The following is a 22,411-nucleotide window of genomic DNA, read 5'->3' as shown; positions in this document are numbered from 1 at the left end:
AAGAGCTGTGTTTGTGAAACACAATGCCCCCTACTGCGCCGCTTTGAAGCCATACATTTGACCTTGAGGGATACCCTTGATCTTTCACCACTCATAATGTGCAGCTCCATGAGATACACATACATGCCAAATATTCAGTTGCAATAATCAATATTGCAAAAGTGATGACCAAGGTTAACATTTTGGGTCAGACACACACATACAATGACAGACAGACACATACAATGACAGACAGACACACAGGCCAAAAAAGGGCTTCATGCATCTGCATAAAGTATCGTCCCTGTTAGCCTATGCAGTCCCCACTGTTAGCCTATGCAGTCCCCACAGGCTTATTAGGAACAAGGCTTTCCTTTTTATAATGTTTTATATAATAAAAGAAGTGTCTTACTAATGAAAATCAGGCTTAGGCGGACATGCGTTAAGCCCCCTTTTCCCAGAGCACTGCTTAAATCTTTAACTAGTTCGCTCACCTGAGAGGAGTCGGTTCATTCAATCTTTACCTAATGTCAAACTTGACCTAGATATTGACCAGACAAACATCCTGGTCAAGTTTCATCATTATTGAACCAAAACTCTGGAGTAGGGAGTGTTTTTGTTTTTGTAAGATTTGAAATATGTGAATTTGAGTTGACCCCCCTTACCAAACATCAAACTTTGCTTACAAGGATTTTGTATAATTTAATGAAAATTTGGACAATCTAAGGGCAATAATTATGGCATTAATTATGTGATTTTGCTCATCATCAAACTAGACTGAGATCTTTCAGCAACTTTGATAAAGAATGCTTTAGAAATGTGAATGCTAGAGCGTTTACAAACCAATGTGGACAATTTGACAGCGGACAATGACCAATCCTAAAACCTCACCTGAGAAATCAGGTGAGCTAAAAAGTGTATTTCACCGATCTGAGTCATTTTCCAACTTATCCAAGAAATCAATAAAACCAATGTATTGACTAAGTTTCACGACGATTAGACATCTATAGTGTTCAATCACAAGGTTTCTTTCTATATAGTCACATTAGGAAAACTGCCCCACCCCCCTGGCAGCCATGTTTATTCGCCCATCGGGACCATTTGCAAACTCATCTGAGATATATATAAAACCAATCTGTTCACCAAGTTTCATGATGATTGGGCAAAAAATGTGACTTCTAGAGTGATCACAAGCTTTTTTTTACTATATAAATATAAGAAAACTGCCCCCCCGCCCCCGCCAGCCATGTTATTCAACTGACCGGAACCATTTTCAAAATCAACTCTTGTATCAAGGAAACATATGTTCTGACCAAATTTCGGGCAAAAAATGTGACTTCTAGAGTGTTCACATGTTTTCACTATATACATATAGAGAAAAATGCCCCGCTCACTGGCGGCCATGTTTTTTCACCAATCTGGACCATTTTCGAACGACATATAAAAACCCCCAATGTTTTGATTAACTTTCATGATGATTGAGCAAAAATTGTGACTTCTAGAGTGTTAACAAGGTTTCTCTTTAGCCATTTAAGGAAAACTGCCCCGCCCACTGGCGGCCATGTTTTTCAACGGACCGGAACCACTTTTGAACTCAACCAACATATCATTAAGACAGACATTTAGACAAAGTTACATGAAGATTGGGCATTTAATGTGACTTCTACAGGGTTTACAAGCTTTTTCTTTTTTTTTGACCTAGTGACCTAGTTTTTGACCCAGCATGACCCAGTTTCGAACTCGATCGAGATATCATTGGCACAAATATTCTGACCAAGTTTCATGAAGATCGGACAATAAATGTGACCTCTAGAGTTTTACGAACAAATGTGGACGGACGGGTGACAGACAAAGACCGGTCACAAAAGCTCAACTGAGCAAACAGGTGAGCAAAAAACAAGAGCTGTCACCATAGGATGACATATGCCCTTTATTAACGCTTTGATAGAAGTTATAGCATTTTTTGAGACCTTAACGCAGATTTCGAAACCTAAACGCCGACCCTAAGTTCAAGGTCAAGGTCACAGGGGTAAATAACTGTGTGCATATGGAAAGGCCTTGTCCATATACACATGCATACCAAATATAAAGGTTATATCTCAAGGGACATAGAAGTTATGAGCATTTTTCGAAACCTAAACGCAGATTTCGAAACCTAAAAGCGGACCCTTAGTTCAAGGTCAAGGTCACAGGGGTAAACAAAAATTGTGCATATGGAAAGGCCTTGTCCATATACACATGCATACCAAATATGAAGGTTATATCTCAAGGGACATAGAAGTTATGAGCATTTTTCGAAACCTAAACGCGAAGTGTGATGGAAAGACGGACAGATGGACAGACAGACAGACGGACAGTCCGATCACTTTATGCCCCCTTTTCTTCAAAAGGGGGCATAAAAACATCCAACCTCGAATAATTATTAACACATAAATGACACAACTACACTGTATTATTATCAAAACATTAATAATCAAAAGGGAGTAACTACTGTAAACTTAAATGCAACAAGCAAATTCGTAGAATTGATATCCCCCGCAACATATGCTTTGTTTGAGGATGGGTGCAAATCGGACGGATGAACAAACTGACAGATTTTTTCAAGATACAAAGGGCCATAACTCTGGTTTTAACAGATGGTGTACAATGCCATTTGGCGTGAATCATCCTCTTATGCATATATATACTCATACAAAGTTTCAATGAAGTACGGCAAAGCACTTCCAAGATATGGTTCCGGACACAAAAGTGACGGACGGACGGACAGCCGGACAACGCCAAAACAATATCCCTCCGCCTCTGGCGGGGGATATATACTCATACCAAGTTTATATGAAATCCGCCAAAGCACTTCCAAGATATGGCTCCGGACACAAAAGTGCCTATAGTAAAAAGCTTTTTTTCAAGATACAAAGGGCCATAACTCTGTTTTTAACAGATGGTATAAATACGCATTTTCAATAAGATGAGGCCGATATCATATTCGCCTGTCGCGGTAATTGATAACCAATACACACAGTAAATTGGGGTTAAATGTGTATTCCATCTATTGCATAAATAGCCATGGATGTCTAGACATTTAATAAGTCTTCTTATCTCATACGTGTAGTTGGGCACACAATTTTAAATAACGCGTTTTGTCAGGTTCGTTACTGTCGCCGTCACCAATCCAAAATCCGCAAGAGTTTCTAAACGCAAGTTAAGCTGCTAATGCATGATATTTTGTACATTTCAGTTAGTGTTAACATTGTTTGTTTAGAATCAGCAGTCAAACTTCTTGTTGCCTAAGATTTGCGGAGCAGCTCTGCTATTATATTGAGTATCGCCGAAGAGATGAAACTAAAACAGCTGTAAACACTCTATAGCATTTTTATCAGATTAAGGTGTTATATCAGGTAAAATATATAACTGAAATAACGTTAACACTTAAGAAAATTGGAATATTAAAGCATTTTGCACACCATTGAGTTTTTCTGCTTTAAAATTAAGAACTCTTATCATATTTTTATGCGTCAACTTAAGCGTGCAAGGATCGTTACAGTTGTAAACTGCTCAAAATGATAAATATAACCAATCATTTGTCTTAATAATATAAAGTAACACTAGTAAATAAATTGTGTGAAACACTTATTCATTTATCGGCACTAATATTCTTCAATGCAATCATAAAAATCGTTTTGTAAGGTTCGTTCTGTAATGTTCGTGTCCACAAATTTTGAAACAGACTATAATGATAACTACTGAAGACTATACATGTTATGTGACATCATTCGAGGTGGTTATGACGTAATTTGTCCATGAATATTCTCTTTCGCCATATTTTCGATGTCAACAAGACGTGGCAGCGCGTTGATGTACAGAATTAATAGCTTGGTACACAGAGGTAAGAAAAGTTTGTAATAGGTTTTTGCAAAAGATCAAATGCTTACTAAATGCAAGTGTTTTATGTTGAGTGACTTTACAGTTTACCTTTCTTCCAGAATAGATGCACGTATTTACGTTCATTTGTGCATGAAGGCAAAGTAAGGTTCGTTACCTTCGGTAACGATCCTTACATACATTTAAATGATATTTATGTTTATATTATTGAACGTATAAACTAGTTTTTTATTTTTATATAGCTACTTACCTGATTTTACCAACCTTTAGTAAAGGTGCACCATTGAAACACTTTTGTTAATCGCTTGTAAAATAAACTCGTTTGGATCATCTATTATTATGTACACTTCACACCATTCGCCTGTATTTTAAATATTTACATATAGCTATGGGAACTATTGGCACATGCCTTGGCAAACACCAAAAATAGTTTTCTTAAATGAGGTGTGTACTTAACGGTAGCAGATATATTTTACAAGATATTCTATTCAGTATTGATGGTAAGGTTCGTTATTTGTGGTAACGAACCTTACACTTTCAGTATTTGACATTGAATGTACATTTTCAGGGTTTTCTTAAATCTCATTGTTGCAGATGGGAAAGTCTGCGGCTGAAAAGATGCGAGAGTACCATCAGCGGCTGAAAGATAATGCTGAAAAGTACGAGGCGTACCTGACAAAAGCAAAGCAGCGAAAGAAAAGAAACTATGTTCCGGTTAATCAGTTGTCATCCACAGAGAAGACACCACGAGAAAAACAGAAATGATGTGCGTGCGCACAGGATTAAAAAAAAGGATAGAGAGAGTGGGGATACCACAGGCATGTACATCTTTATCGAAAATGGGATACGAGACGCCAGAATCAGCTGATAGATTGATTGTGAATATGTCTTTTCCAAATAGACGAAATGAGCCCAGAAAACGGGTTCAACGGGCGCTATCAAAGAAAAACAGAGAATATAAAGAGTTGAAGTTTGAGAATATAAGAAAGAAATACAGAACAAACTTGAGAAGATTGCAGCGCATTAAGAAGAAACAGCGAAACGAAACACAGCAGGGCCAAATACAAAATGAAAAACAGTTAGCGGAAAGTAACACACCTAGGCGGCAGACAGATGAACTAATACGTAGTGCCGGCTTCACTAAACAACAAAGCAGAAGAGTGAGAAAGCAACTGTTATTTGCTAATGTTGTCCAGTCAGAACTGCAAAAAAGCCGACAAAGAATTAAACGAGGAGAAAGAAGGATTCTTTGCGGTCTCATAGGCGGGAAGATCATAAGCAAGTACAGACTAGCAAGGTCAGTAAACAAATCAACGGGTCTCGGAAGAAATACACTAAGCGGCGGGCGCAGTTCATGCCTAGCGTTCGGCAAGCTACAAAAAAGAAGAAGAGAGGTTGAAAGACACAAATCACTTGTTATAGAATTCCTTACACGAGATGACAACTCCAGATGTAATCCAGGCAAACAAGATAAACTCAAAGTGAATGGATCAACGCAGCAAACAAGACTTCTAACTGACTACTTAAGAAATTTGTACGCAAAATTTATGAGAGAAAACCCAGGAATAACATTGTCGTTCACATCGTTTACTCGCATTCGCCCTGCTTATGTAAAGCTTACAAGGTTTATTTCACGAAGTTGCTGTCTTTGCACAAAACATCAGAACTTTGCTCTTTGCACATCAGCGCTGCGAAAGTGTCAAATTAATGTGCCTCTTAACCCAGAAAGGTTCATTGAAGATGCCAAATACATAGAGAAAATAAAAGCTGAAATTCCCAACGAAATCGAACTTGGTCAATGGAAAAGAGTAGCAGTTTACGACAAGGGAAAAAAGAAGATGGTAATGAAGGTGGTGGCAAGTACATTGAAGAAAGAGGACTTTTTAAAGCAGATGGAACAGCAGATAGTGGATTTCTCAGCTCATGTTGGAAGGGTGAGATGGCAATATGAACAATCTCTGAACATTAAACATAAGTTACCTGAAAATGAAGTGATTGTACATATGGATTTTTCAGAGAACTTCAGCTGTCGAAGCGTAAATGAAATCCAGTCAGCATATTGGAACCAGAGCACCGTAACTTTACATCCTGTAGTGATTTACTATAAGACCGAGTCGGATAAGTTACAACACAAGAGTGTGGTAATCGTTTCTGACGAACTTGGACATAACGCAAGTACAGTGGTTTCATTTATTGATAACATTGTACCTGAAGTGAAGAAACTGGTCCAGTCAGTCAAGAAAATTCACTATTACACTGACAGTCCGACATCACAATACAGGAATAAAACAATATTTAGAGTTGTGGCAAATCATGAAAACATATTTGGATGCAAAGCCGTCTGGAATTACTTTGAACCGGCCACGGTAAAGGCCCCTGCGACGGATTGGGCGGCTCAACAAAACGTATGGCTGATGAAGCTGTCAATGCAGGAAAAGTTGCCATACAAGATGCTGAAGACTTTTATAGTTGGACGCAGTCGCAAAAGTGTTCAATGAGAAATGTGCAATTCCTTTATGTTTCTTCAGTTGAGAGCCAAAGAAAAGCCAAGAAATTAATTGTCAGGAAATTAAGGCAGTAAAGGGTACTATGAAAGTTCATGCCGTGATCGGAAAAGGAAACAATACCATTATGACATCACATGTAAGCTGTTATTGTGACACCTGCATGAAAGGTGAATGTTGTTCGTCACATCAGTGGACCGAGGTGTCAATTATAGTTCACGATAAAAAAGATCAAGAGAACATGCATGTAGATCCGAATGAGATTCCTGTAGAGCACACACACACAAATGAACATAATGAGATCCTTGAAGGACCCAGCATGACTGAAAATAAAAATGAGATCCCCAAAGATAGCTAGACATGTGATGTTGCAATTGGGACATTTGTTGCTGCAATGTATGAAAGAAAAGTTTATATAGGAAAAGTTGTACAGGTCAATGGAGATGACAACGAAGTTGAGATTACATTCATGAAAAACATGAGAAGTCTGTTGCAGTGGCCATCGATTGAGGACAGGATATGGGTTGATAGAACAGCAATCGTTTGTACAGTTGCAGAACCTATACCAGCCGGAGAATCCAAATCAAAGCTGACCTTTAAGCTTAGTTCGTCCGATCTCGTCACAATTGAAGCGTATAAAAATATGCACAAAAAAGTATAATACTGTACATTTGTGTTACATTCGTCTGTAGACTACAAGTATACCGATATTGCATTTGTAAATACACTGTATTTCTGACTTGTATAATGCGTATATATGTGAAGTACAATGCGAAAATGATTATATCATAATAGTGTAACGAACCTTACATTGATAAAATCAATTAAGTAAACCTACGCATGATGTTCTTGATGAATTTTAAATCGCCCTACTGCATGTTGCGGTTGTTTGTTATTTTGATGAACGTGTTCAATGAGCATTAATGAACAACATGTGTGTTTAAATATGTTTTTGTGTGTTCACGTATGTCTGAAATCGTAATCATTACTTGCATGTAACATTATTAATTGAATGCACTACTAAGTTAAAAATTATCAAGTGCGTATATGTGTTCGAGTTTACTTCATGTTTATAAAAGCATTTGAGAGTTTTTTTTGCGTTATATATTTCTCATTATTTATTACACAAATTTGATGAAAATTAGTAAGGTTCGTTATTTAAGAAGCCCTGTATTAGACAAGCTTATGTGTGTTAAACTGTATGCCTGAGTAAGCACTTGAACTTTTTTTAACCATCAATTCCCTCATGGGTCCAATCAATGATTAATAAAGAGTAAACAAGCGTCACAGATATAAATGCAAACGTCATTAATGATGCATAATAAATAAATCCGTTTTATTTTCGAAAAGTTACAAACAACAACACGTTTTTCAATTGCTACAGTAGCGTTTAAACATGGTGTACGATATTTACAATAACTAAATCAATTATGACAACATAGTTATAAACATTATTGGTGATATTATTCGTCTTATTTGATAATATGCTGGTTCTATTTCAATTTAAAGTTAAGCATATCCCGACAAACGAACCTTACATGCCAGACTGAACGGCTTTTTTTGTCAACAGCGATATCTCAATAACCAATAGCGTCATGATGGAAATACTTGGCAAAATACTCCAATACACTATTTCATACAACAATATGACCATTTAACGTTTATTTTTAAAATTATATCATATTTGTTTGATTTTGTAAATGCAATTGGCCTCTTCTTATTGAAAATGAATGAAAATGCCATTTGGCCTGCATCATCCTCTTATGCATATATATACTCATACCAAGTTTCAATAAAATCCGCCAAAGCACTTCCAAGATATGGCTCCGGACACAAAAGTGCCTATAGTAAAAAGCATTTTTTAAAGATACAAAGGGCCATAACTCTGTTTTTAACAGATGGTGTACAATGCCATTTGGCATGCATCATCCTCTTATGCATATATATACTCATACCAAGTTTCAATGAAATCCGCCAAAGCACTTCTAAGATATGGCTCCGGACACAAAAGTGCTGCACGGACGGACGGCCGGACAGACGGACAATGCCAAAACAATATCCCTCCGCCTCTGGCGGGGGATAACATTTAGAAGAGTTGTCTCGCATGTTACATGACCTTAATTCATGATAGTGTACAAGCCTTTTTACTATATAAATTTAAGGAAAACTGCCCCGTCCCGCTGGCAACCATGTTTTTCAATGGACCAGAACCATTTTCAAACTTAACTCAGGTATCTAGGAAACAAAAGTTCTGACAAAATTTCATCAAAATTGGGCCAAAAATGTGACTTCTAGAGTGTTGACATGTTTTCACTATATACATATAGAGAAAAATGCCCCGCCCACTGGCGGCCATGTTTTTTCACCGATCTGGACCATTTTCGAATTCGTCCGAGAAGTCAATAAAACCAATGTTTTGACCAACTTTCATGATAATTGAGCAAAAATTGTGACTTCCATAGTGTTTACAAGGTTTCTCTATAGCCAAATAAGGAAAACTGCCCCGCCCACCCGCGGCCATGTTTTTCAACGGACCGGAACCACTTTTGAACTCAACAAACATATCACTAAGACAAACATTTTGACAAAGTTACATGAAGATTGGGCATGAAATGTGACTTCGACAGTGTTTACAAGTATTTTCTTTTTTTTTACCTAGTGACCTAGTTTTTGACCCGGCACGACCCAGTTTCGAACTCGACCGTGATTTGATTGGGACAAAGCTTCTGACCAAGTTTCATGAAGATAGGGCAATAAATGTGGTCTCTAGAGTGTTTACAAACAAATGTTAACGGACGGATGGACGGACGGATGGACAAAGACCGTTGACAAAAGTTCACCTGAGCAATCAGGTGAGCTAAAAGCTACCTTTTTGTTCACTTCTCTCTCATCCATGGAGTCCCAGTGCCCAGGGCAATCTTCATACTTCTGGACGTAACTGCACTCACTACTCATGGCTGCTTCTTCCTCAAACTCCATTTCCTCTTCAGCAGCCTACAAAGGTTTATCAACTGCATTGATATCTGCCTGCTATAACGTTGCCTGATATATTTTTTTATATCACTGTCAACGCCTGATATATTTTTTTACATCAGGGTCAACAGGAAGTTCTTATATTAGTCATTTGTGGAGGATGGTCATATTACTTGGAATTAACCATAAAGTAATAATTATTAGTAAAATCAAATCAGATTCAACAAAACAAACAATTTGATACCAAGATTTAACATATTTTAAGCACAAAATGCAACACAAACAGCAACTAGAGGTTTGTCACAGACCTGACGTACATGTATACCCCCACATGATGCACTGGCATAGACTATTTTGCATGCTGACTTCACAAAACAAGAACATTTAATTTATGGCCATTTTTAAGAATTATTATACCATTATCATTTATGGCCATTTTTGACCTTTGAACTCAAAGTGTGACCTTGACCTTGGAGATATCAACATAATTCTTTTGTGCAACACACCGTCCAATGATGGTGAACAAATGATTTTAAAATCTCACAATGAACGACATTGTTATGGCCCGGACAAGCTCATTTATGGCCATTTTCGACCTTGGAACTCAAAAGTGTGACCTTGACCTTGGAGATATCGACGTAATTCTTTCGCGCAACACACTGTCCAGTGATGGTGAACAAATGTGCCAAATGATTTTAAAATCTCACAATGAGTGACATAGTTATGGTTCAGACAAGCTCATTTATGGCCATTTTGACCTTTGAACTCAAAGTGTGACCTTAACCTTGGAGATATCGACGAAATTCTTTCGCGTGACATACCATCCAATGATGCTGAACAAATGTGCCAAATGATTTTTAAATCTCACAATGAACGACATAGTTATTGCCGGGACAAACTCATGTATGTCTATTTTTGACCTTTGAACTCAAAGTGTGACCTTTACCTTGGAGATATCAACGTATTTCTTTCGCGCGACACACCGTCCAATTATGGTGAACAAATGTGCCAAATGATTTTAAAATCTCACAATAAATGACAAAGATATGGCTCGGACAAGCTCATTTATGGCCATTTTTTACCTTTGAACTCAAAGTGTGACCTTGACCTTTGAGATATTAACGTAATTCTTTCAAGCGACACACCGTCCAATGATGGTGAACAAATGTGCCACATGATCTAAAAATCTCACAATGAACAACATAGTTATTGCCCGGACAAGATTTTGGGACAGACCCAAAGACCGACCGTCCGACAGACAAAGTGACTCCTATATAGCCCCCATTAATGGTAATGTGGTTATAAAAAATTATTTTTTGCAAATATTAAGTGCGCGTGATCATGATGTCATTATTAACACGTCAAATGAAGTCATATTCTTTCCCGCTAAAACTGCAGCTTTTTAGCAATTTTTTCATTATTTCTTTAAAATCGGGGACATAGATGTATGATAAACAGAAAAACAGATTACTGTCTGATCTTTTCGTAATTTATCAGGCTCTGCATGAAAAAAATAAACAGCTCGGCAAGCCTCGCCATTATATTATACTAAGCCTTGCCTGATATATAACAAACAAGATCAGGAAGTAACCTGTTATTCTATACATATGAATCTCTTACAATACTAGTAAACAGAGACTTATTATTGTAGCATTACAGGAGTGTTCTCCTGAAGCAGCAGCAGCCAGCAATTTCACCGGTTACATTCAATCTAGATGCTGGCTGCTTTCCCAAAAATATCAATTGAAATGGTGCAAAATCATTTTATTGCTTAGTAGCCGGTTACTTTGAAAATATAACTGGCTTCTCAATTCCTTCTGGATAACACTGTTACAGGTATTTCTTATATACCAAATGATAAAATATGACATTTCTGCAGTAAAATAACAGCAGTGAAAATAAACAAATTGTTTTTTTCAACGGTGAAAATAACACATTTTTGGAACTACTTTTTCTATTTTTAGATTTCATATCAAGATTTTCTATGATAACAAGTGAAATAAAATAGATATTCCACCAAATCCAACAAATTTTCTTTTTATTTTATGTTTTTTTAACGCTAATTTACATTGTTAAAGAGTTTAACTAAAGAATTTCGCTGGGATAATGACATCATTTTGTGTATAGAAAAGTATTGAGGCACGGGAGAAAGAGTAACTTTTCAGCAAAAGGGAAACAGCTGTTAAATTTTTTTCTTGAAAAAAGGGCATAAAAGAAACAGAAAATGTGTTCATGTCAATGTAAGATCGTTTGGTTTTTTCACGAGTGATCATAGAAAAAATATTTTCACGAGTGGCGCAGCCACAGGTTAAATATTATTTTTTATGATCACAAGTGTTACACTGATATGAACAAATATATTCTATTTATTTGATATAGGTTATATGACTCCATTAATGTTCAATACAAGTGGGACTAATACTATGGTGCTCAGGTTTATTTGATTGTAAACATGTTTGCAAAGTTTTAAATACTAACATAGTTACAAATGACAGATGAACAGAGAAGCGCTCTTCTTTATGCTTCCTGTCTGAACGAGGAGACAAAAAATATTTTTTTCAAATAATCTCTGAACAGCTCAATTATTGTTTGCCAACTTTCATACAGTGAATTAACATGAGCTTTATATCAACAACTTTGCAACCATATTGATGAATCTTCTCAAGTGTGTTACCTTCAGTATCATATCTGAGATGCTCTCCACATAATCATTGTCTAGTTTCTCTTCAAGGATTTCAACAACCATGTCTGGCAGAGACTGACTAAGCTCATCTGAAACAACATCAAACAATGTGTGGAACTCCCAACCGGCTCAGAAGCACAGTTAAAATGGCTACATGCAACCAGCATAAGACCAGAACAGACTGCAAGAAACTCCTAGTCTAGTCAGGTCTTACACTGTTCATCAATACCATAGTGGTTGGAAATGAAGTGTATGAGAAAGAAAAGCTGATGAGAATGAATAAATACATTTAAAACAGAGACTAGTTCAAATTGGAGAAAACACAACATAATTAAGTATCAGTGTCCTAGAAGATGCACACAAAATCTAGTGGCCATCATCTATATTTCGTGTTTTGATGAAATCTCCAATTTGCATATTTAAACTTGCAAGCAAAAACACACTTCCACAATTTAATTTTTAGGCGGTATTAACAAATTCTATTTTCAAATTAACAGCGCTCATGTTTTACGTGTTGATCATTTCTCCCCATAAAAGTGCGCACAAATTATGATACATATTATGTTATGTCACAAGCATGTTAAGCATTGGTGTATTGATTTTAATTTAAAAAATTGAAGCGCTGAGAACATGGTCAATTTGAGATCATTTTTATTTCAATTAAAAGTTTCAAAGTTCATTTTAACATAAATTATATTGCAAAGATTTTAAATGTAATTTACTACATGTGTTTCAACAGGCTTCAACTTTAATGTAACAGTCTTTTAGATAAGTCATAATTGACAGTTATTTTATTGTATACTGATGAAACTGCGTTGGTGCCGTGAAAACACACTTAGCAGGTATATTGACCTATTATTCGCACTGTGATTCTTTGACAAAAGGGATTCACATGTGCCAATGCAACTCTTATGACCTTTCATGTACTATATGGTTTATTGCATTATTAAAACGAAATGATCTGATAATTTGATACATAATTTTAACCAAAATCTTTGATTTAAACAATATATATATATATCTTGCAATAATTTGCTTAACAATTACTGGCATGGTTTTATTTATTTTAAAATGTTAGTCATGGTTTTCAATAAAGTAAAATTCTAGATTAATCACTACCTTTTTTTCTAATCACAAGTCTCAATTAAAAGCATTTTCCCCTAAATAACTGTATTATGAAAAATAATGTTCAGAGGTACAGTCCTCTAACTATGGGTTGGTTTTATTACACAGATAAGCATCCATTGAGCGTCACACACAGGTAGATCAGTTAAAACAACTCTGGGGATAATTATCAAATAGTCAGTCCAGGTTACCGTAGTCAGATGAAGATTGTAAGAATGTTTCATCTACAGTAGAGCCTATTGAAAACAAGAGATGGCAAGTTTAAGTTTGGAACAATTAGTTTAGAAAATGCTACATTTTCTACATGAAGTGCAAGTAACCAATTATTCTACAAAAAACTGTACGGAACTTTGTTTCACCAACAAATAAAGGTAGCTCTACATTTTTTTTCAAAAGTGTAGGTAGCTATGCTATTTCTACAATCAGTGTAGGTAATTCTACATTTTCTACAAAAGTGAAGGCAACTCACATATTGGATAATAGCTATCACAGGACACATTAAGACACTTGACAGACTCCTGAAAGAGAACAAAATCTCCACATACATGTATAATAATTTACCCGGTATATATTTTCAAAGACATCATTCATACCAGCAACACATTTTGGTTGAACACATAAAAAACCTTATTTTTGTTTAAAGCTTAGATTAGTTATTTCTTTACAAAATATGTATTATATGATTACTAAATAATGTAGTATTATGTACACCCAGGATATCTTAATATCATTACTACCATTAGCTGAAATAAAATGTAAGATAGATTTAAAGTTTAGTTATTTTGAGGTTCTCTTAAAATTGGTTTCAAAGGAAAATTAACAATCATGTATTTGAATACGTAATTAACATAAACCTGTGAATTCTAAGTGAGTTAATAAAATACCTTTGCTTTGCCTGCCAGCACAAGTTTAACCCGTTCCTGAAGGCATTTCGAGCATGTAAAATGGCCATAGCTGCATTGAGAAGACTTCTGTCCATGAAGATCTGTTCCACATTTTGTGCACTGCTGTTTCTCTGAACCGCGATAACAACGCCTCTGCTTCTTAGGTGGAAGATTGTGCTCTTGGTGCTGATTCTGGTCTAGGTACTTAACAGCAGTTGTAACCGGACTGTTGCTTTCTGCATCTAATTTTGGTGGCTTAAAAGACTGAGGTAACATGTGTTTTTTAGAGGATGTGATTTTGTTTTGACAACTTGAGGGTAATCCGGATGTTGAGGCTGACCGTTTGAAAGATGGATTGTGTTGGGATAACGGTAGTGTCAATAAATTATAATACTGGGCATCGCTTGAAGATGACATTGAACGCTTCAAGCTTCCAGCCTTGTTTGCTGAACTAAACTGTGGGCTTCCAGCACGTCTGATTGCTGGAGAATCTTGTGTACTGGAGGTTACAATACACTGAATTTGGCTGCTATCACTGCCAATGCAAGATTTGGGATTATTATCTAACAAGGTCAGCCATTGTCTACAACGTGTTATCGGATCATCGGAAAGAATTGTATCGATGTTGGATGAGGAAAGACTATTCCCAGCGGTATCTAAACCACTCTGCTTTGCATTGGAGCTATCAGAGGTTGTACTGGTAATGCTACTTACATAAACCTGTTGCCCGCTTGCTGGCTTACATGTGGTGTCATCGGCAGACACAGTGACTGTGTCAGACAACTGGCACAATAAAGATGACCCAATGTTCGAAGTGTTAGATGATGCAGTAGCCACATAAGCTGGACCGATACCAGGATCTATATTCTTATCATCTGTGAATGTTTTAGAGTTTTGTCCTGAATTCGTACTGTCATTTATCTGCAAGTAAGGAGCAGAAGTCAGAGTGCATAAATCAATACAGGACTTATCACTGCAGATTTTTGCTGGTTCAATTTTCACCGCTTCATTGGGGGAACTTGTAGGAGATTTTACAGTTTGCAAGTCTCTCCTTTTATCTGTGCTCGGATAATAGACTGGCCAACTTTTAATTACAGGATCGTCCCGTGTTAATGTCAGTGCTACAGAGGAAGCATCAGCACAACCCGCTGCAGACAAGGACCACTTGATATCGTTAAACAAATCTGTCAATGATCCACCTGCCATACAAGCCTCGCCCGCTTTTGCATTTTGTTGGAGCATCGCCAGATCTGATCTCCTAGACAGATCTAAGGGTGATGTTGCATCCGTTGTGGAATTGTTGTCTGGCTGACCACTATCATCAATCGAGAGCTTGTCAGTTCCTGTTACCAGACTATGAGCTCTATGCAATTCCGGGCCTTTAAAAAATAAAGTTTTGGGAGTTGTTATGGTAATATTATAATACTACATAAAAGATAAAATATTACATCATAATTACTCCAAATACTAAGGCACTGTTTGAAATGTAAAAACACCCCTTACAAGTAAAATTGTTGGATCCATCAGTTGTCTGGCCTCTAACATTTTGATCATTTATACTAAAACAATATGATTTTTTTCATACTTTAAAAATATGATTTTTTTTCTTGTTTTTCAAATTTTTGACATGATTTTCAAGATTGCAAATGAGGCATAATCAGACTTACTGCTTTTTTACCAGTAATGCAAACAGCAATGAATGTGTGTTTAAGCCAAAATTGGTATTTATAATGCACAAAAGCTAATCAACTTTAAAAAGTCAGACAAGACTGACGAAAAACTGTAACAGCACTGACTAAGTTAAATGCACTGCAGACACACAATATTTAAATCTTTAAATCTCAATGTCTATCCTGAATAATTTTAGTAATATTAAAGTTTGCATCCTTTATATAATATATAATATATTTTAGTGCACATGGTGAAAATACCTTAAATGGGAATCAGATTAGTAAGCATAACAAGTTAAGCAAATATTGGTACAAACCTAAAAGAGGTGAAGTTTTATCTTCAACTGTAGTCGGAGATTCATTATGCACAGGCTCAGGTTTTGTCTCGGAGAGAAATATGACATCTTCACAGTCAACTTCTATCTCCTCTTTTATGATAACAACGTCATCACTGTCAGAGTCATCTGGAAACAGAAAACACAATTGGAATACAGACACAGCTACCATATAAGCCTCATTCTACAAAACCAGCCTGGCACTCTCTTCTCGTTAGGGATTTATTTGTTTAAAAGAAAGTCTCATTTAAGGAGAACTCTTTACCAACATGCATGTTACCCTGTTTCCCCAGAGCACAGCTCATATTTATTATGTTTTTGGAAATTGTTTTCTTTAATGACCCAAATGTTTTGGTAAAAAATCAGCTTGCAGTACCCACAAGCTCATCTGGGAAGATACTTTCCGCATTTACGGGATTTTCCGTGTAAATGATACCTCTTCTAAAAGAGCAGAGATCCAGATAAGGATTTAGTCTAAAGGGTTATTTACCCCCTGATATTATAGTTAAACGATATTTTACTCCTTTGTTTCAGCCATAAAGGGTATTAAGGAATATTCAGTGGTATTTTCCATTTCCATAGAAAACTGACCTTTCACAATTATTGACAAATTTTTACATACTTAATATTTTTAAAAAAATGCCAACGGGACCATTAGAAACCAGATACTAATTACAGCTATAAACTCAGATAATCTCTGACATTATTTGAAACCTTAGATAGTTGCATATGCTTTTCGTCTGACTAATAGGTGATTTTTTTGTGCACACCTTCTACAAGTCCATATAACTAATCAAGATTTTTCAATAACCCCCAGGGCTTTTTTTTCCTTCTTTGGGACCCGCCGAAAATCGGCCCTTTCCCCTCAGATTTTTTTTCCCCCTCAGCAGGTAAATTTTCCCCCAGACTTCATTTTTTTCCCCTAAAAAAAAAAAAAAAAAAAAAAAACTTTAAATACATAAGTTAACCTGATCCAGTGTAGAAAATATAACATATTGCATAATTAAATTATCTGTTGCCTTAATTTTGTTTTAAAAACAGCAAAATATGTTGAATTGATTATTTATGACTTTCCTTATTTTCCCCAAAATCCGGTGTTTCGCGTGATTTTTCCCCCAAAATCCGGAATTTTGCGCGATTTTTTTCCCCTAAAAAAAGGCCAGGCCCTTTCCCCAAAATCAGATAAAAACCCCTGACCCCAGACAGCCAGCATATAATTATGTTAAAACTGGCTTAACTATATTGGTACATAGTACTTTATTTTTCTCAGTTATGAAAATCAGTCTTGTGTGTAAAATTAAATTGTTGAGTGCCTCCCTAGTGTTTACCTGACTTTTCTCAACAGCTGCACTTTAAAGGTGATAGAAGTTACACGGTAGGAATATCTGAAGTCGACTTGAAAGGTTAATTAATGGAAGGATTGTAGTGTGTGTGGGAGGTGGGGGGGGTAAGTAAGGCTCGCATGGTCATTGTCGGCTCAGGTTCTGCTAAAAAGAACCGTGGAAACTCTCTCAATTATACAACAAAAGCACCGCATAACGGGTGCCAACGCTTGGCTCCAGGTGCAGTTTTGAATGAAAGAAAGATTTTTAAGAATTTTTTTTTTTTAGAGGTCACAGTGACCTTGACCTTTGACCTAGTGACCCCAAAAATGGGTGTGGTGTGTAGAACTCATCAAGGTGCACCTACATATGAAGTTTCAAAGTTGTAGGTGGAAGCACTTTGATTTAAGAGACAAATGTCAAGGTTTTAGCACGACTTGGACGGCAGACGCCGAGCTGGCTATGATAATACCTCGAGTTTGGAGAAATGAACAAGGTATACAGAAAATATACTAAAAAGAACCCTGGAAAACAGCCTGATTTAGTTATTTTCAATACCCTGGGTAGATTGTAGTATTCTATAGGGTACAAGATATTTGTAAGGTACTTCTTTAAAGTATCCTGGGTACTCTTAAGTTTACTACAAATTACACGGGGTATTGAAAATATTTGCAAAAGTACCCCAGAGCAAGACTGACTTTTTAAAGCATATTTTCCGTACATGGGATACAATGTAGTACTTTTAAGTACTACCTGGGCCAATGATAACCGAGGTTACTAAGCCGCATGGAATAGATCAAATGGCAGTGTAATATACTAATGTTCTAGTGGCTGTATATTCCATGCCCCAAATAGGGGAATTTATTACTCCTACTTCGTACTTCCTACAGTCAATTGGTGACTATTACAGGAAGGCCTATTATAGTCAGATATGGACACTGTAGAGTCCGTTTCCTAAAGCATAGCGTAATATACCAGTTATATACACATTCCCCTAATTGCAATATCAAAAGTGATATTATATTAAGCAATTTATGGAGGTTGAATTTATAATTAGCTATACTGTCAACATTGTGCTCTAAAGTTGTGTTCTATTTTTATATGAATGTTACATGTATTAGGTGGAGAAAAATGTTAGGGTATGTACCAAAATGTCATTTCTGACTTAAATAATAAAACATTGATGAGACAAAATAGAAAATAAAATATTGGTGCTTTTCATGAAAAACAATTAAGCCATTATTTTATTTTTATAAGTTTAATATAAGTTATGTGTTCTGTACATAGCACATACAATCTAAGTGTTTGTGTTTATATCTGCTTTACCCAATATATATATGATGTGTTTATAGTTCTTGATTAATCCAAATTATTATAGGCAAATAATGTTCAACCTAAGGCTAAATGGAAAATACATGCGATCAATAAAAAAAATAGCCAACCCTATTCGTGTCAAATATTTACTCATGCAAATCCTATTTAGAATCTACTTTATAACATATGTTCACATCGTTCAAAAGTTAATGAAAATCCAAATGAAATACCAAATGAATGAAATTATATTGGGAAAAATTGGAACATAAACACAATTAATCTGGGACGAGCCCGTATATTCGTCTTAACAATTTGGACACAAAAAATACTATAAAAACTCGTTTTACCGTCCGAACAGATGACAATCGTGTCGTCGGGGCATTTATCCATCTTCTTTTACCAACTCTGTAAATTTTTAACAAATTTCAACCTGTCTCTACATAGATTTTTACATTTTTTTGGAGACCGTCTTAACGTAGTGTTTGTTGACAGTTTTCTAGGAACATGATATATCACGTGACCTTACAAGAGTTACTTCCCCTATTTTCAGAAGAGAAAGTGAAAGTAGACTCTAATAAGAGTTCTTAAACAAAACAGTTTTGTCGGAAGTGTTACAGTATTAAATCTTTATTTATTGTTTTGAAATATTTAAACATATTCACCAGACTTCATTAAATTCATTGACAAATACAAATTCAAGTTCCAAATTTTGCTGAGTCACTAACGTTAGCATGTAGGCAGTGATGACGCATATCACACGCTTACGCTGGGATTAACGAAGGCAGAATCCCACGTTCGATGACCAGAGAGAGAGAGAGTGCAATGGCTGCGCGTTGTCATGGTAGCAACCGCAAATACTATTTAATGCTGATAAAACAGAACTTTCAGCGATATTTTTACTATTCATGACCGCTTACGTATATTGACCATGCGTAAGCCACCCACTGTGATTGGGTCAGGGTCCCAGGGAGGGGGAAGGGAGGGGGAAACTTCCCAAATTTTAGGGTATGGGTGTCCCATTGAGACTTCCGAAATGTGACCCATTTTTATACCGGAACTCTGATAAACTAGACCCATTTTGATACAAGATTTTGAAAAAGCAGACCAATTTGTATACGATACCATTGAGAAAGAATAGACCCATTTCAATACAAGAATTTGATAAAGTGGACACATTTCATACTATAATTTTAAAAATTGTACAAACAGATAAAAACTGTCATGTTTCTGCATCTTTCTCACTATTGAAATTTACACGTTGATACCCGTTTATATACAAAAATGAAATTTATCATACCTATTTTGATCGATACTTTCAAATCTACATATGCATTTATTTACAAGCAAATTTCTGATTTCAATACCAATATCTATACTAAGATGCTCATAACCATACCCATATCTATAATTTTAGTCGAAAAACACACCCCATATTTTCGGCACACACCTATATACCCGTATATAGGAAGTTTCCCCCCCCCCCCCCCCCCCCCCCCCCCCCCCGTTCAGGATATCCCTGTTTATGTTCTTGCTACTTTGAGTTGAGATGTCGTTTTTAATCTTGCACGAGAACTCTATAGTATATCAGGTTCACTGTAGATATCTTAGCCAGCCAGTTGTGCTATGCACAGATATGAATTATATGCAGATTATTCGCAACGTTTCATTCACGAGACTGAAATGCACGACTTAACAATATTGAGATCATTTTGCACAGAAATAAGCGGCACAAATGACTTGTTTGCAATTTAACCCTTATCACAACTTCTTTTTTTGTATGATTATCTAAGACTTAATAACTCTTTGTGATTCGTAGGTCTACAATCGCAGTAAACTCTGAAGACAGACATACACACAGAACTATATACATGTATTGTCATATATTCATCTAGATGAATCTTTAAGATTGGTAAACACTAAAACAAGTTTTATTATGTTTAAATTTAAAACATGCGTGGCAAATCTTTCGCCAATGAGATTTTTTTTCCAAAACATGCACTGGTTGCAGAATCAACGGGGTTTCCCGGGTTTTACACGCGGGCTGGACAGAATGTAAACAGACCGTTAAGGACTTAATTTTTACAAATGTCTTAAGTTATTGAAAAACATTTGCAAAAATCTTTAGTGCATAAAAGACAGTTATTTCTGCAGTTTGTGCCCATTTCTTAAGGTATAAGAATATATCATTGAATACGTATGAAATCGTTGACAAAATTTCACGTTGCTTGAAGCATTACCGTGTACAATGAATGCAGTAGGTACCGATTTTTTAACAAGAACACAGGCTTATTAAATAAAGTAACTCCGATGTATTTCGCATTGGCATAAGCAGCATAAAAATATGTCTATAATGCAGTAGTTGAAATTCTTAACAAAAATAGTTTTATAAAGTTATTTGAAATAAACCACCACTTACCGTCGTGTATACATCCATTAAAGTGAAAAGGGGAACTCCACAAAGTTACGTGATCCTGTACCCTCATATGGCAATCTTAGAATAACGTTAACTTAATCGGGTATATTCTTACAGCAAACTTATAATAGATCGAGGTATTCGTTGTCCATCGTAATTTATCGTGACTGATATACCGCTCTGCAATTCCGCAATCAGGAATGTCGTTACTTGTGAATATACAAATGTATACCGGAAGGATAACGACAACGCCACGTTCTGTACGTGGCGCACCGTCTAAACGGTCTTTCGCGATATTATGGTTAATGCAAGTACTACTCTACCCTAACCAACGGGATCCCAAACAACATGGGGCGCGGATTGATTTTAAAGTCGCTACTCGACAACAGCTTTACGATCAATGCGTCGACGACGATAACCCGAAAGCAAGAGCGTAATATTGCGAAATTATATAGCATAACCGGTATCATATCATCGTATTGTCGCAGTGTCGCGTCTCCGTAGTCGCACTGTCGCGTTAGCATCAGCGTGCAGTCGTGTTATCGTCATAGTTCTGACGCGTTGTCGTTATCGTGCTTTCATGTTGTCTGGTTAAATATCGTCAGCGTAATGTTGAGTATCGATATACACAAATCAATTCACACATAGGCGATGGTTCTAACGGGATTCCCATGATTCCGTTCTCTTCTATAAAGCTGTCAAGATGATGCATGGTGAAGTGTTGGCATTTATTTGCAAATCGCGATTAATCTGCTGTAATCGCACTTCAAACCTCTACATGTACATTCATATGCAATCGCTTTTACAGAAGCATGTATATGACATTAGCGCATCGATCACAACCGCAACAATTTAAAATAAAGTAAATAAGTATTGATTTCAGTTTGATAATACTTCTTAATAATTTAACATTTAAGTACAACCAGAAACTCATTATTTTACTCCAAACTTAATCTGGAATTATATTTTGAAATGCTCTCGATAATTCTCCCATCCTTAAGACATTTTACAAGCAGCAGCAAATATAATGCCCAATCTACGTCCCACTTCCGTAATTTTAAGCCAACAATATATCCATATGTTAAAAAATGGACAATATTTTGTCACGGGCAGCGATAGGGCGGATTGTGAAATCGCTTATTCCGTTGTTTCAGCGGTGGGCCGCTCGGCACGGTCTCTGATGTGCGGGCGTGCCGGTTTTTGGCTTGGTTGATGGTGGTTGTGCCTGTGGGGAGACGGCGGGCTCTGTCGAGATTTCTTTTTAATTTATAATGGCAATTTCTTATCATTTCTTTGTTTCCGCTTGACATCTCAGTAACAATTCATCAGA

General features: G+C 36.3%; 1 protein-coding gene across 8 annotated transcripts in view; it reads right to left on the bottom strand.

Moving 5' to 3' along the window:
• Positions 1 to 19,162, bottom strand: part of LOC127871410 (uncharacterized) — a 34,850-nt gene extending 15,688 nt beyond the window's left edge. For all 8 annotated transcript variants that reach the window (XR_008045324.1, XR_008045323.1, XR_008045320.1 and 5 more), the window contains exons 1-6: positions 19,016 to 19,162; positions 16,015 to 16,161; positions 14,028 to 15,406; positions 13,613 to 13,661; positions 12,010 to 12,107; positions 9,231 to 9,356 (exon numbers count right to left, since the gene is read on the bottom strand). Coding sequence is in view for 1 of the 8 variants with exons in the window: in XM_052414314.1 (XP_052270274.1) it covers positions 9,231 to 9,356; positions 12,010 to 12,107; positions 13,613 to 13,661; positions 14,028 to 15,406; positions 16,015 to 16,161; positions 19,016 to 19,058 (1,842 nt within the window). In the remaining 7 variants the exon portion in view is untranslated. The remainder of the gene's footprint in view (positions 1 to 9,230; positions 9,357 to 12,009; positions 12,108 to 13,612; positions 13,662 to 14,027; positions 15,407 to 16,014; positions 16,162 to 19,015) is intronic.
• Between the last annotated feature and the right edge of the window lie 3,249 nt (positions 19,163 to 22,411).

This window comes from Dreissena polymorpha, chromosome 3, assembly GCF_020536995.1.
Source record: "Dreissena polymorpha isolate Duluth1 chromosome 3, UMN_Dpol_1.0, whole genome shotgun sequence".
NCBI classification, from domain to species: domain Eukaryota; kingdom Metazoa; phylum Mollusca; class Bivalvia; order Myida; family Dreissenidae; genus Dreissena; species Dreissena polymorpha.
The sequence above is the reverse complement of the archived record's forward strand: the minus strand, read 5'-3'. Positions and strand labels throughout refer to the sequence as shown.